The sequence below is a fragment of the Apteryx rowi genome, unplaced genomic scaffold (genome assembly GCF_003343035.1).
Source record: "Apteryx rowi isolate R43461 unplaced genomic scaffold, aptRow1 scaffold_126, whole genome shotgun sequence".
Lineage (NCBI taxonomy): Eukaryota > Metazoa > Chordata > Aves > Apterygiformes > Apterygidae > Apteryx > Apteryx rowi.
The window spans coordinates 546,451-563,169 of NW_020447486.1; the positions used below are offsets into that span (position 1 = coordinate 546,451).

Sequence of the window (16,719 nt, forward strand, 5' to 3'; positions counted from 1 at the left end):
CCTCCAACACAATTTATCTTGCAGAACCACTGCTGCTGAAGTGAGGAAATACATTTTACCATTTCCAATGGGGTGCTGGCTGTTTGCCCAGCTCCCAGTTGATGAAGTAGACTCCACTTCCAAGATGCTGCTACTGTGAGACTTCGGGATGTTACGCCAGGCAGGAACCAATCCACCAGCTCGCTTCATATGGACATCCCTCCAAAAAGAGAGTAATTACAGTTCATCATCTTATTAATCTTTTCAGGAGAAGTCAACTCTACATTTCTCAGCATCACAAAAATATTTCTCTGCTTTTAACTATCGCAGCTTCATGGAAAAAAAATTAAAGGCTACCATAGGAAAACCTTGGGAGAAACAGGGGAAGAAAAGGGAAACAGTGAGGAGGAGGAAGAATTTGAACTCCTCCATATGTTAGATTTTCTGTATTTTATTCTCTTTTGACACTAGAATCTCTGCAAGTCCCTAAGTGTAAGAAACACCTTCCTTCTCTTCAACACAAAGTGTAATCTTCAGTCACACATCTGACATAAAAGAGAAGATAAAAATTTCAAAGTCTCCCAACACCTAGCTTTTCTTGTTCATTTGCTACACACCTTAATCACAGAAAAGTCTGAGAAGAAGTCATAAAGAAAAGGAGCCTGGTAAGCACGCTCCCCTTCAGAACAGTGTTTGCAGGTATGCCACTCTTTGCTATTTACCACACGTATCATTTGCTCAAATCCTCCCAGTTGACAACTGTGGAACTCGATGGAAAGTCCCTACTAAACGGAGCACTTTGATTTCCTTGGGAGAAGGTGAGAAGTAGTGAATATTAAAGACATACTCTGATAGCTGTTCTCAACAGATTCTTGGACCTTAAAATTCACTGCTCCAGCCTTAAAAAATCTTAGATTAAGATAGTCACAGTTGCCAGAGCCAAGGTGAAACACACATTGTGCCACCTATTTATTTTTGCATACTAAATATTGCAAACGTCTTGCAAGTCTTCTGTGAAGCTCCAACTGAAAAGGTCAAAGATTTCCCTACAAGACTACCCATTTCTGATTTTGTACAAGGATTGTACTATCAAAGATTTAATTGAAAAAAAAGATCAATCAGCTGTTCAGATGAGAAGCGAAGTTTGATATTTTAGTTGAGTTTTTAAATCATAGTCTAAAGTACAAGTCTGTTTTAGATGCATCATTTTAGCTAACATTTCTCATTCAATAGAATTCCATTTCTTTTCCTTCTCACTGTCAACGTAGCAATAAGAAAAGGAATCAAAGTTGCTCAGATTCCTATTACCATTCTATTTCTCCCCTGCACAAAAAATCCTGCATCACAACCTAGGATCATTGGGTTTTTTTGTTTTTGTTTTAACATTCAACAGCATTATATAGCAACAACAAAGAAACAAAATTTTCACAAATGAAATTTGCTAAAATCTACCTGTGGGTGCTTGAGGTTTCAGACAAGGGCATGTCCAGACTAACTGGGCTGTTGCTGTTGCGTTCACTGCTCTCATAGCCAGACTCCATCCTCTGTATTAGATGAGGATGCTGATCCACTGTACGCTGTGTGCCCCGGCCAAGCACACCACGCTTATATCTGACATTTGACTGGCTTGATTTTGTTTCTTGAATAGCATGTTCCTTCACCTCATTCTCCATAAACTCTTTACCTGTCAAGATAAAAGAACATAGCTCGGCAGAAGATTCAAACTTCATTCCAGTAAATTATCTGCTCATATTTTAGCTTCTCAACTATGCTTAAACCAGAAATGCTGCCTTTTGCTAATTTCACCTGAACTGAGAAGAAGCAGGAAAAAAAATGCTTTGACAGCATTCCTGATAATATTAAGCAATAACTTATTCAACAAATTTATTTCTGAATCCCCCTGTTTAGTTTAACTTACCATAATCAATTTGGTTTTTATTTTTTATGCAGAAGAGTGAGAATCAAATCTGGAGAGGAAAAGAAATCCTTTCCTCCCCATAACAATTTGTATTTGTGCAAAATCATTTTATAGTATACCCAACTGTGCCATTAGTCTTTTGGGTTTATATTTGTTATTGTACTCTGTCATACCTACTTCAGACACTGCACTTTTTACATTGTTTATTTTGCCATTTACAATTTGATGAGGCTCACACAATATTAGCTCATATAAGACAGGAAAGGTGGTTTTTGGTTTTTTTCCCCCCACCCCTGCTGATTTTAATGTGTTCCTACTTGTCTCTTTCTGCTTTACTCCCCTTGCTTTCTTTCCTAGAGCTGTATTCTCTCCTCCGTTCATCCTCCCTATTTCTTTATACTTCCCGTTTCTTTTCAACCTTTAGSTCCTTCCAGTCAGTCGTCATCTGTTCCCCCCTCTCACCAGGCTCCCAAATTTCTGCAGCTACATCCCCATTAACCACAAACCTAATGAAAGTAACACAAACCTCTTCCTTCTCATCCAAACCCTGTCAAAGCACCAAAGGAAAGGAGCGTAGCAGCTCCAATAGCATAAGAGCATATATGACATGAATTGGTAGACATCTGCTCTCCATACCCTTTACAGTTTCAGGAGTAAACCTCCTATTAACAGGGAGCAAAATACCACGATACATTTTGCAAATCGGAGAAAGAGGAGCAGGGGGCTATGGAAGGGGAGACAAAAGATGCCCAAAGCTGGTTCACAAAGGATTACACTACCTTCAAAAACTGCAAAACTGAGGACAAAGTCTCTAGATACAAGTTGAATAGCTGCTGCAGTGCAAAATGGTCCCAGATAAATTAACATTGGCTGCCAGGCTCTTATCCTCATGAGACGCACTCAGCATCGATACATGAGGTACTCGTCTCCCCACAGTCTGAGATGTCATGCAACAAATACTACGATGAGCCAGGTGAACTTAGGATCAACCAAAAGACCATTCCAAGTGATGAACTTCTAGATACTTAGCAGTCTAGCCCAGGGTCCACATGAGCATTGCAGACAGTAATGTTTCTCCTACYATTTCCTTAAGTATGGAATTTAACAAAAGGGAAAACAAACAGAAATATACCTGCAACATGAATACCCACACAGAAACTACCCCTCAAGGACATGGCTCACTACTGACCTAAATGCCATATTCAAAACATCACTTTCCTATTTTACTTAAACAAAACCAGATAGTGGGAAAGTTATAAATTCCACACATTAAAATACTCTGAAATAAATCTTTCTTCTCAACCTCTTACCTGCATCTTCAGAGAAGGGGCTAAGCTGGGTGTAGCCACAATGTTTCCTCTTGTCCTTACTGAAGATGCTGTCTATGTTCAGAGACTCTCTTTTGGGTCTCCAGGTTGGCCGGTACCTGCTAGATGAACTAGATTTAGATTCACTGCTGGTACTCTCCATTTCCCAGTCTCGAGAATGTGCAGTCAGGCTTTTTGAGGGTCGTGTTTCTGCCTGATCTGTACCACTCCCTCCACGAGGAGAATTCTGGTTGGTTTGAGAAATCTGCTGTGGTCTGCTGTGGATCATGTTGCTGACTGTCTCTTTAAATTCCCTCAGTCTGCTGGTGCTGCTGGATGGTTTGGGGGCAGTTCTGGGGGCTTGTTTCTCCTTCAAGGTTTCTCCTACAGTTTATAAAAGAGACAGCAAAGCAACAAAAATAATTTCAGATTAAACTAGCAGCCCTGTTCACAGCATCTTTCTGCAGACTTAGAGAAGTAATACAAGCAAAAGTAAAGACAGACTGAAATGCAGACACAGAAACATGAAATAAGGAGAGAAATGCACATAAACACTGAGGATCTGAAAAACAAGCAGAAAAAGATATTGATATTTGAAATTAAAAAAAAAAAACAAAAAACACTTGCCTTCACTATGGTATCCCGATGACTGTGCCTCATCCCCTTTCCGTCGAGACCGGCTAGAACTCCTTTTGCGGTCTGCCAGAGAGCCCTTTTTGGAAATATGCCTCTGATTACACTCACTGTCAGTCAGGTGTCCTGAAAGGATAGAAGAACCCAGTTTAGATGACAAGAGCCCTTGGACTGAGTGTTCTGTGTGCTAAGAATAGTAGGGCTCTCCTGCTTCTCAGGAACTGCAGACGCTCCAATGCTAACTGTCAGTTTTTGGTAAACGAAGCTTTTGTTTTAAATAATGTGTATCCAGAAGTTTTTGGTTTTGTTTTCAGTTTTTTGTTTAAGTCATAAAAGAGCAATAAGACCTCTCCAAGGACTCTGATTAATGAGAGCACTCATCCACAGGGAGAAAAAGAAGTGGACTGTGCTTTGTCTTCTAGCACTCTAAGGACAGCATTTTCTTGCTGTCTGAATGCTCTTACAGCTCTAACCACCATGGATACAAACCTTACAAGCCCAGTTTGCTTGACACTATTCTGTTCAGTGAGGGCTCAGACACACAAACAAGTTACCATGTAATAATACATTACTGCACATCATCAGTTGCTCTGCCCTATCCATCTGCACCCGCTTCACCCGTAGCAAATACTAAGTAACTCAAGTTAGTTTGGTCTACAATGAAGGAGCCTCAGTTGGCTCTCAAGGGCTAAGCCAGCTAATTCAAATCTGCCACAAGCTAAGAGCATACACACAAACCATCAGCATGGATCTGCTGACACACAACCATGTTCCCTTACTATAGCTCATGTGCCCGAGTCCTAGCATTTTCTCTTGCATGCAATTTATTCCCTTTTACCTCACATCAAATGATAATTGATAAAGAGTATTTAGACAAGTATGACAAATTTTCTGTATTACCATTTCTTTTCTTAATTTTATGGTTCTCACACATTCACTGTCCTAAACTTGCAAGCACAAACACACTCGTGACTTTACTCACTTGAGCAGTCTGAAGCAGAGATGCAGGATAAGAAGGGAATTTATGAATAAGCTACAAAGACTTTTCTCTATCATTTATGCTACCAACTTTCACCTTGCATAGGATGATAACAAGTGAAAATCTCTACTACCAGTAGCTGATTAACAGCCCCCAGAGTACATAGTTGGTTGTTCTGGGCCTGCCCCTTTCTCTAGGAAGGTTATACCATAAAAATAACAGAAAACCCAACAATATTTAAAGCAGATTTTACAAATAAAATCATAACTTTGAGGCATATTAAAAAGTAAAAGAATAATTCACTTCAACTACAGTTGCTACAAAGATATAACAATACACGAGTGCAAAGGAATCCAATAAACAAGAACTAAGCAACACAAGACTTGCGTTTCTATTCATTTGAGAAATGGAAGTGATTTTGTAGTTCAAACTCTTTAGGAACAAACAGACTATATGAAAGTAGAGAAACTAAGGAAGTAACACGAGAAATGTTGGCAGTAAAGATACAGAGATGTACAGCATTTAGATGATTGGGCATGAGTCAGTCAGTGCTCCGGGAGAAACGCTTTCTTCCACAACATAGACTGTCACGTATCTTTTACAGACTGAAAGAACACTGATATCTTGTACCTTGTAGAGGCTCCCATCATCAGAATAGGAGCTTATGTTTCACTTAAGAGTGTAAAACTTCTCTAGTTAAACTTTTTCCCCCCAAAGTTCTTTCATCCTGAAAGGAGTACTTGGTTAGCATCTTTCAAGTACTCTAACAGAAGCTGTTTAGAGATATTTACTTCTGCTGGAGCTAAGGCACTCTACATACACTAGTTAAAAAGCCCAACTTGCGGAATGAAGGCTCCTAGCTTTGTTAGTATTTTCTCCTCCTTCCATAAACTGCAAATTTTGTCATATTGTTGCTGAACATCTAATAGCCATGGAGGAGATGCCAAGAACCAAAGTCTGCAGAACACAGGCTATGTTGTCTTTACCTGGACTCCTCTAGAACAAAGTCTAATCCCAGGTAATGCATGAATAGAGAAATTAAATCCCCAGAAATATTAGCTAACAGTTTTCAATCATTTTGTTGGATTGACTGAAATAACAAGCCAGGATCTCTCTCTGAGTGCCTGACCACACACATACAATGCATCCCTTGCTGAATGCACTACTAAGTACCTCACACTCCAGGGATTAGATGGCTTCATAAGCAAACAGTAATATTCAAAAGAAAGGTTTGCTTTTGTGGGGCTTTTTTTTGTGGGAGTGGATAGGGTGGGAGAACACGTTAGAGAAGGGAATGAAATCAAACAGATTAAGACAAAAGTCCCCTGCCCCTCCCTCTGAGATCTCAGGTGTAAGAGTAGGGCAGCCAGAATACGCACGTTTTTCTCAGCAGCAGAGGTTGGTAGGAGCAAGAGAGGGCTTATGAAGCCACTCTTAATGCCCCCATCCTGAAGTACCCAGGCGCCTGAGGTCATACAACCCAACGGTGTTCCTTCCCAGGAGGATGATGTGATGGGATAGGGTCCATACAATTCTGGGCTGGAGGAGTGGGGTAAATGGCCATTAAATGAAGAATCCTGATCTTGCCCAGAATGATTCAATAGCAGCAACAGTTGACAGTGGTCAATGTGGATGGCTTTTTTTTTTTTTTTTTTTTTTTTTTTTTTTTACAGCCCCACAGATCAGCATTTGATGGCTGAGCAGTTGTATGAGTTGGCAGACTGACTTTTTTGGAAAGGTGAAAAAAGGGCAGGTGAAAGAAGGGGGAAATGCCCAGACAGGTGGCTAGCTAATGGGGACAGACCAACTACAGCCAAGGCTGAATCAGGGAAGATGAGGTTGACTGAAATTAGGTGGTGAAAGATGGGCTAGAGCTGAAGGGAATAACATAGGATAGAATCAGTAGGAGGAGAAAGAAAAAGAAAACGAGAAAGTCACTAAAAACATAATGGAACAAAAAGTTACATGCTGAATTTAACCTGCATACATGCTGGCAACCATCCCCCTACCCTCTTTTCTGCTGTCTTCTGCATGGCAAGTTTTGCGGAGAGGGACCTAATCCAATGTTTGTACCACTTTCTCAGGCTATATAAATAATATTCCATCAGCACTTTCAATTTTTTCTTCTCAGTGCTCTTAAGATCAACATAAATTCTGTTTCTTTATCACACTCAAATTCTGCTCCAACTTTCTCTTCTTACTCACACTCTACCCAAAACTATGACTAGAAGCTACAGTGCTAAATATTTGATAAAACATTAAAATTATCTTCAGGCTATCTAAAGCCATGGATTATCAGTTACTTGGACCTCTGATGAAGAAAAGAGTGCTGAAGAAAACCTATTTGAAACTTTTTTTTCCAGGTTTCAATATGAAAAATATTTGTACTATAGATTGTTTCCAATGAACCAGAGATACACGTACTGTTGCAAGACAAGAGAGCAAATATCTTCCAAGCAGAAGGACAACAACCTGGTGCAATAGCTGGAGACACTGTTTCAACAAACAGTTGTTGATTCAATGGTTATGTCCTCTAAGTCTTTTTAAGGATCAACTAAGTAAATTTTTGGCTAGATTTAGCAAGTCACATTTCTGATGCTTGAAAAGTTTTGATCTTAACTGGTGTACTTTTTCAAAAGTGATGTTGTAAGATAGCACTGAATATATAAACAGGCTGACTGGGGTCACTGGACATGAATAATAGAGCAGATTTAAACCTTCAGATTTCCAGTTAACCTCTTTTCAACTACAAAGTCTTCAGGTAGACTGTTCAGCTGCCTGAAGGAACATAAATAGATAAATTCTCTTCCCATTACAGAGTCTCATTTAACTCGTCTCCACAGCACAGGCAGGAAATCATCTTATGCTCCTTGCTAGTGCAGTAAATACTACTAGCACCCACTTACATACAGAGTCCTTAGGGCCCAGGTAAGGGAGATGCAGGTGATGAGAGCACCTTTGCCAGACAGCCACAATTCCTGAAATGAAGTAACTGCCCATAGATGAGTAAGCAGTGCACACAACACATACCGACAGCAAACTACAATGGCACCATACGACAGATTCCAAGTTACAGAATTTTAGGTGCCAGAATTTCAAAGAGAAGGTGGGAGTGTGGCTAACAATAGTGAGAGATATATTAAGGACCCAAGGAAATGTGTCTATTTATATTTTTGCCTGGCTAGATACAAGTCTACAAAAGCCCACAAGACATTTAAAATTACACCCATCTTTGCGAATACAGTGGTTCATTACAAATCAAACCAAAAACATTTGGGATACTAAAAACTGTTTAATATTCTGTTCTGGGTTGTATATAAAGAGATTTTTCACTGAGCTCCTCTGTAATCATATTTATGACAATGATTACATCAATATAATGGTATATGCTACCTGTGTCCCTGCTGCTCTGTGAAGCTGCATCATTCTCCACATTGTAGATGACCGTCCCCTGCGAGTCAGAAGAGAAGTGACTGACCACAGACTCATGGTGCGCCTGTTTATAAGGATAGCTGTCTGTAGAGGAATCTGTCCTGGTATCACTCGAGATGGAAGCCTCTCTCCCTAATGAAGGAAGTAATGTCAAATTTCAGTCTCTCTTTGGGCTAAAAGTCAGGAGAGACTTAAAAAGAAAACAGGAATGGAATACAGGAAACTAAACAGAAGTTTAACAGAAAAACAGAGTATAAAACCCACACAAACTCAGATTCAAAAAGGCTAGAGCTTAGGGGAAAGGTCCTTTAGTTTGAGATGGTTAAAAAAAMAACATATCTTCTGTAAACCTTTGGTTTTTTCTTTCTGCTGACTCCAGATTTATGAAATTTATCAAACTCCTTTATTATGCAAAATTAAACCATGTTCATCGGACTGTCAAAGTACACTTTAGTACCATACTGAAGTTATTTTTTATTTAATTCCAAGTCTGTCAAATGTAATTAAAATATGAAATTCCCTGCCCCACAGATCAATCAAGGCTAAGAAATTAGTCAAGTTCAAAATATAAGGATAACAAGAGCATCCTAAGTTATAACAGTTAATAACACATTTTAACTATCATGAATCAAAAGCCTATCTAATAAGACTTTACACTGAAATTTGAATCAGTCTAAGGCAAAGTAACATGTTCCTTCTTCAAGGCGCCAGTGCTGGTCCACTACACTAGTGGGATACTGGAACAGATCAACCATCATGATTCAATCCCAGTACAGCTCTTCCTAAACTCATTAAAATAGGAGAAAGATACAACCTCCTCCCCCTCCCTTTCAGTCCCTACAAATAACAATCTGAACAGTTTAAAAATGGATTTTTATGTACATGATACATACACTCCCGAGGCTATTCAGTTCATACGTATGTCTCAGTGAAGAAAAAAAAAGAAAAGAAATTAAAGAAAAAATATTGTTCTTTTTTATTTTGAAAACATTCAGCTTGATGGTGCTTCACATTTTTGGTGGGAGCAAGTCTAGTAGTTGATGTCCTATTTAAGGAAACATAATGGCTCCTTCCTAGTTAAAAGGCTTACTGGTCCAGTGAAATACAGAATACAGCTGTTATAGGAGATGACAGTCAGAGGAAGAAATGTGAATGCAGGCAACAGGAATTAGCAATGAAACTGCCCAAGTAACAGAAAACAATTTGTAAACTGAACTCTCTAGTCAACAGAACGTCAACAATATTAAGAGGAGTTGTTTGCACTTTGCTTCACAGCATTTTGTACCAGCAGCTTTGACAAGCTTTCCTCTATAATTTGTGGTATCAGATCTTGGTGTGATGAGATTCATTTATTAGATCTCCTTCATATAAGTTTAGGAACAATATTGTGATTATCAACTTAAAAATAAGCAAGTTTTATTCATTTCTGAATTATGCACTGTGGATATCTGATAACACTAAGGAGACCAGAAGAAGCTGTAGCTGCACTTAGTGAGAGCCAAAAAGGCCATTTTTATTAAAGAGGTATATTATGGTCAAAAGTTCTTTGAAGCACTTTCTTCCAATATTGTATTAGGCTGCCTGTATTCAGCTTTCACCCATTCTTCTTCACTCATATGCTGATGTCAGCTGGATATCAACAAGGCTTGAAAATCATTTATATTTCATAGAAAAATGTGTATAGTTTAGTTTTCTCCTGGCACTTCAACCTACAGCATCTTACAAATTCTCTCATCAGCTTTGTATCAATGTTGAACACTGCAGACAATATGAGTAAGCCTTGAGGGACTCACCAAGTCTACTTTTGAGATGAAAGAGCAAGTTACTCATTACAGCCTTCTGAGTTTCATCTGAAAGGAAGCACCTTTTTTATATTTTAATATTTTTTATATATATATATTCATCATCAAAGCTTCCTGAAGTCATTTCATGACACAAATAATATTAGATACTGCAGTGACATTGAGCAGAAGGGTTATCTATGTATTTCCTGCAGACCAACCAGCAGAATAGCAAGGCCAGCTTACAGCATATATTGACCAAAAGATTGTAGAGGTACTCACTACTGACAGATAACACAGAAGGCCCTCCTCTCCCCACTCCAGACTTTGGAGTTTTCTTCTGAACAGGAAAATAAGTAGATAAATTGCAAAGCAACTTTATCAAATGACAAGCGAAGGTCTTCTTACTACTATTTCTGTTTGCATTTATTTTAAGACGGGTTGCAGACTTCTTTCATTATTAGTAAATTGTCAACACATAACTAAGGAGACAGCAGATGTTCTCTACAGATTCATTGACCAGGAAACAGAAGGACAGGACAGTTAGCTGTGGCCAGGAAAACCATAAAATACTCTTGGAATTACAGTTGTATAAATAGGCTAAATTCCTGGAAGAAAGGTGTTGTATTTATGGTTTTAGTCTCGCCTTGTTTTTCTTGGCAACCTATAAACCCATCTTTTATACAGGATATTTTCTGCAAACATCCAAAAATAGAAACAATCTTCTCTTGCAAAGCCATTACAATATAAACTCACACCCAGTTTCTATTCTTCAACCTATTTGGATTGCACTTATATCTTTTTCTCAGAATGTATCTAGTCCTCTTTAAATGACACCTCAACCTCAGATGGTGTGACCAGTGTCCAAAATTTTCCAGAACTTCAATAAATCAACACTCTTCAGATCACTACTGGTATCTTAGGCAGAACAATTTCTAACCTCTGAAGTACCTAATTCGGACATACCCTTGTAGTTCAATGGATTGTCTAAAATGCACAGAATTCAGGAAGTATTAATATTTTGAAGGCCTCTTAGATGTCAAGAGCTACACATCTACAGCCATACATGTTTTTTGACGCAAAAGAGACCATGAAGAGTTAACAGGCAAACATGATCTAATGGTATAAGCCCTTGCCAATCCCTTTCCCATCAGTCTCTGGCAAACGAGTTCTTATCTGTTCTGTTACTTTACCTGAGTGAAAGACAAGCAAAAGCCTAAAGATAACCTGGAATGGTTTTCTCTCAGGTTTTTAAAACCATTATTTCTCCCCCTTCCCCCAACACATCCTTTGACCATCCTAGCAAAGGACTCATTTATGATGTGGCCTTCATGTTTCCTTTCCCTAACTTCCCTCCTGAATTTAAATCTACAACTTCCTTTAATTTTCATATGTTCGTGCATCTCTGCTCATGTTCCCTTCCTGTTAAAACTGCTGATGGATTTATGAACTTAGTCCCTGGAGTCATCAGTTATTGTCCCTCTCTCTGTCTACTCCACAACAAGTCCCTCACTTCTTTTTCCAAACTTTTCTGGAAAAAAAGTTTACTATCCAAACAATCAGCAGAGCCTTGGATTGAAAGAGAGAAGTTCAAAGGTGAAATACTGAAATTCCTGTCCAAAATTCTAGATCAGTTTTGACAAGTGACAAAGACCCCTGCTAACAAAAACACACTCAAAACCAAAGAAAACTTTTCACACACAGCATTACACTATAAAAGTATAGGGCATATAGGTCAGACTGCTTACCCGAGTCTTCACTATCGTAGCAGATCCTGCCATATTGCTGAAAATCCACTTGAGGGGGCAAGTCCTGTGTTGACACTGGAGTTCCTCTTGGATCTGCATACAGCAGCAGCAAAGGCTGATAGTGACCCTTAATGCACTTTGTCACAACGTCTTTCCATTTTGGACCAATCTGAATTAACAACAACAAAAACATGCACAAGAAAAACAAGATTTTCTGTCATCACTTTTTATAATGAGGTCTTCTTTTTCTCCTACTTCTTCTACAGAGATTGATTTTTCACTGACATTCTTTCTTAATTCCTTCCAAATCCAGCACTGAACAGGACTCATCAAGAAAACTGATTGTTGGTCACATGTTGGAAAACACTTCAAGATGGATATAAATTCTAAAATGTAACTGAAAGTACAACTGTCTCTTAAGATGGCATTTTCATGTCTGAGACATTTTATTTAAGAAAAAGGATATCATTTGTGATACCAACTGGTCAAGAACACAATCTTAGAACACATTGGAACCAGATCAACTAAAAATCAATATATTCACCATCTTACAATTAAATGAATTACAATTTCTGCTAAAAATAGAACTACAGTAATACTTCTCTCCTTTCAGAGACCTTTTTTTTCCATACAAAGCTTTTCATCTTCTGAAATGTTTTAACTTTTCATCAGTCAAAAAAAGGATTTAGTAACAAAACTTCTTAATCAATCAACCTATGAGCATAGAAAAAATTAACAATAAAAAGCATCTTATCAGATTTCCATATCAGGGCAAACTCAAGACAAATCTTAACCACTTTGGTGTGTGACCATTTCTGCTGTTACAGAACCACTGCAATCGTATTTTCCATTTTGATAGATTAGGCAATAATTCATGTAGCCATATATTTATCTGAAAAATCTCTGCCACATATTAAGACAGGTTTCATCTAAAAAAAAGAACATCTATTCCAACAAATTTGTTCCACACATGGATATTCTACTAAAGCACTGCAGTACCTAACCTTGGCAAGGTTTTGCTGCAGAGAGATGTGTCTGTGAACAAATGGAAGGATTAGACTTTTCCCTTTGAGACCCTGCTTGGCAGGACTACAGGAGAAAATTCTCCTTTTTCATGTTTGTGCCTCTGTTACAAGAGGGAATAAAGGGAGAGAGGGGTGAAATAAAGCCAAACAAACTAATGGGATATAATAGTGATGTGCGAAGATCCCAGCACTGATGTCTAGTGTCAAGGACCTCATCCTTGGTGGGAAAAAAAGGCACTAACAGCAGAAAGGGAGAACATGTTATAGGGAACAATCACTACAGAAGACTGGCATCTAGGTATTTCAACAAAGAACCTGAAAAGCAGGCACTAAATAGCAATACTGCTTGCCAGCAAGGGAAAGAGAGGTATATTAGCCAGGTGCATAAAGCAGGGTTTCAAACAACAGCATAAAGTCAAGCCTGGCAGCTAATAGAAGAGAACTAAGGAGAGGGCTTCTGAGATTTCTGGTATACTTTTTCCAGAATGCTTTACTTTCCTCAGAAAAAAGAACAGAGTTATGGATGTTGAGTGGGCAAATACACATCATTTCTGGAAGTTTGCAGAAAACAGTATGGATCCACACAAGTAGTTAACAAGTTCCTAACAGATTATTTTTCTAAACGTTATTTTCTCACCTCTTTGACATGAGCATCATCAAAGTACATCCACTTGCGGATTTTAGTTTGGAAGAAGAAGGTAGAATAATGTTTTCCATAGTAACAGATCATTCCCACCAAATACAGCTCTGAGTGCTTTGCTCTGTCATCAGTTACTCTGAAAAAGAGCTTCAAGATGAGAGAGAAGAAAAATGAAAAAGAAATTAATAAGATGCCCAACATTTTACATACTGTTTTATTTTTGAAGACCTCAGAATACTGTAAAGATCATCAGGTGTTTTTACTTCAAGAGATGGAGAGCGCAAGGCAATAAATACTTAACTAACCAATGTTAAGGCAAAAACAGTGACATAGACCAGGAACAGTTTCCTGCTAACTCACCAGACACCCAAGAACAGAGTCAGTCTTGGAGACTGTGGCCATCCTTTAAGGAAGGCATTTACAACAATGACATAATCCATTTTTAGAATCTGAAGCATGGTTATACTCTGAAAATTTTAGAAGCAGCACTTTGTGCTGCAAGAAGTTCCCTGCCTATTCCCTGTGTTATGCTTGCCGATTATATCAAATACGGTTTAAAACTATTCTTCATTCCTCTCTGCTCTACAGAAACAATGCAGTTGATACAGCAAACAGAGCTGACATTTATTCTGACTTTAACAAAAAGAAATTTAAGACAACAGCCACATAAAAAATGAACTGAAGACATAAATAAGTCCACAGAATTTGACACACAGAAATTATCTTCTTTTTAATTGACCATGTTTTATTTAAAAATACACTGGACTCATATTTTAGTGCATTACCACTTTACTATATAAGGACCATACTCTGTTTTGTAGCCATGTTTCTATTAGCTTGCACTGATTTCATTTCACTATGCACTAGTGCACAGAGTTTGGGGGGGGGGGGTGTTGAATGTAATACCTCAGTGTTACAATAATAAAACAGTTACAATGTGGTATACCAAAAATTTAGCTCTCAAAATTCAGCTAATGTAGAATGAGTGAATCCTCTGGGAGACAGACCTCTGGAACCCAAATACTACTTAATTTAACCTATCATTCAATTGTATGATGCCAGCCACCATCTCTCAGAGACTGACTGCTCAGTTATTTATAACTCCTAAGTATTATGACCGTATCTTCAAATGAAGGGAGGGTTTAAACAAGTCAAAAACCAAACCAGGGGAAAGGGGGGGGAGGGGGAAGAGGGAAAGAAAAAAAACTCACATCTCCCAGTTTAAGGCAAGTGCCCAGGCTGTGAATAACATCCTCAGCAAGATCAGAGTGGTCTGAGTCCCAAACCAAGCCAATGGTGATAATCTGTGGGGAGTTCATCAGCACACGACGAATACGGATCTTTTCCCCACAGTTACTCTGAAGATTTAAATAAAACAAAACAATGAATATATATTTTTTCTGTTTATTGTAATGTTAGTTCAAGGTCTGTCCATATTTCCAAAGTACTGTTTCCAAAGAGAAGGTGACATAATGCAGCAGATACAATATGCTCAGTGTCAGGAGAGCAGCCTTACGCCACAGACAAGGAGCAATAACAAGGGTGCCTGGCATTCATGAGCTTTAAAGTGAACACTGTGGTTTCTTCCTCATGCTACTGATGGGGATTAAAAGATATAGCACCAAAAGAGGCTTATAAACAAACATACATGAAAGATCCCAAAGACATTCTTAGAAATTAGAGGAAAAGCTCACTTTCTTTTGATCAGAATCTGTGATTAAAAATGATGTTTACAGAGATTGATGCTTTAAATGGTTGTGTCAGAAAATACTTCAAGGTGCTGCATGCTCTTAAAGCTGGGTGGCTGCTCTACAAGGTAACTCGAGTATCTCATTTAGACAGAATAGCTTTTAGAGATAGGAGCTCGGTTATGTCGGTATTCAAACAGATCTGACAAGCAGCTGCTAAAAGATCAGGAGAATGAGAATTGCTCCCCTACCCCATATCAGTTCTTCAATTCCCATTTCCTTTCCACCCCACTTAAAAAAAATTTTTTTTTTTTTTTTAATAAGCACCGGTGCTTACTGACTGGCCAGTTTCCCTCACTCTCTAGGCAGAGTACTTTTCAGAGATAAGCTTGCTTGTGAGGCTAAGCGACTTACGGTGGTCCTTCCGACTCGTTACATGTTGGGATTATGGGCCTCTAAAGCGTCATGAAAAAAGTTCACCAAGTTAAGAAATTATCACTGTAATTTTAGCCAGCAATTCATTATTTTCTTTTTTTAGGACAACTATGACCAAGCCCCTGTAGAGCACTCACTCATCCCCTGTGGCAGGTCACACATGCACCTCTGCAAAAAGATTCTCAGTACGAAACTGTTTTTTTCTAGAATAGCTTCTCATCTCTACAGAGGTTAGTTTCACAACTGGATCTAATCATTCCCGACACTGCAACCTGGGAAGAGATCATAAAGGACTTTTCCCCACAGCAACAATCTATAAAATTAATCAGAACGTCAGTACCAATAATCAAAAAGGGGGGAAAGAAAAAAAAAGAGAGAAAAAAGCTTGATTTTGTTAACCACAAGGCAGTGGGGAAAAAAAAAGACTAAAAGATTTTTACAGGTACAAGAGTGTGATGTTTAAATGCAGGTATGAGGTTTTAATATTAAGATGTCTATATTCACACGTTTTACAAGTGTCATTCGAAGTACAAGTGGTCTTGTGGATTACCTCACAACAACAAACCAACCTCACTTTAAAATTCTCTTCTCCTTCACTCCAACTAGCTTACTAGCATTTTCTGCAAGACAGAAGGAATATGGAATCCTGATAAAAAGCCTCCCTTGCATGACTTTTAGGCCACTTTTAGGTAAGCCTCAAGAGAAAAATTTACCAAATAAACAGAAGGCTTTCAACAAAGAAATGGGCAGTGAGGACTGGCAAGCAATTTTATCTAACTGATTATTTCACAGTTAAACAGCAGTTCACCTCAAAAAAGACTGTCTTTATATTAAATTTCCCCCATACTTTGATTAATAAATAGCTAGGCTCATATGAATCTTTTGAACAAAAATCCAGTATCTTCTTATTTCCTTTACTCGGATAAGTGGACCACTATCAGCCCAATGTTCCAAAAAAGAAATGCCTACAGGACCCCCAGGGAATGGGTACACAAGCCATTCCTGTCAGAGCCTGTGTTACTGCTAGAAGTATCTATCTTATGTTCACTGTTCAGCTTCACTGAGGATTAGTGAGGCCTCTAATGCCACCAGTGCATGAAGCAGCAATTATGCAGCCATTTCCTGCTCTCTTCTCCAATACACAGAAAAGTTTG

General features: G+C 38.5%; 1 protein-coding gene across 6 annotated transcripts in view; it reads right to left on the reverse strand.

Annotated features, from left to right (window-relative positions):
- USP54 (ubiquitin specific peptidase 54) overlaps positions 1 to 16,719 on the reverse strand; it is a 90,578-nt gene that overhangs the window by 17,608 nt on the left and 56,251 nt on the right. For 4 of the 6 annotated variants that reach the window (XM_026055859.1, XM_026055858.1, XM_026055860.1 and 1 more), the window contains exons 8-15: positions 14,654 to 14,800; positions 13,440 to 13,589; positions 11,778 to 11,946; positions 8,210 to 8,380; positions 3,832 to 3,963; positions 3,208 to 3,588; positions 1,432 to 1,663; positions 60 to 199 (exon numbers count right to left, since the gene is read on the reverse strand). In XM_026055859.1, the coding sequence (XP_025911644.1) occupies positions 60 to 199; positions 1,432 to 1,663; positions 3,208 to 3,588; positions 3,832 to 3,963; positions 8,210 to 8,380; positions 11,778 to 11,946; positions 13,440 to 13,589; positions 14,654 to 14,800 (1,522 nt within the window). The remainder of the gene's footprint in view (positions 1 to 59; positions 200 to 1,431; positions 1,664 to 3,207; positions 3,589 to 3,831; positions 3,964 to 8,209; positions 8,381 to 11,777; positions 11,947 to 13,439; positions 13,590 to 14,653; positions 14,801 to 16,719) is intronic. The other 2 variants (XM_026055862.1, XM_026055861.1) reach the window with 1 other exon arrangement.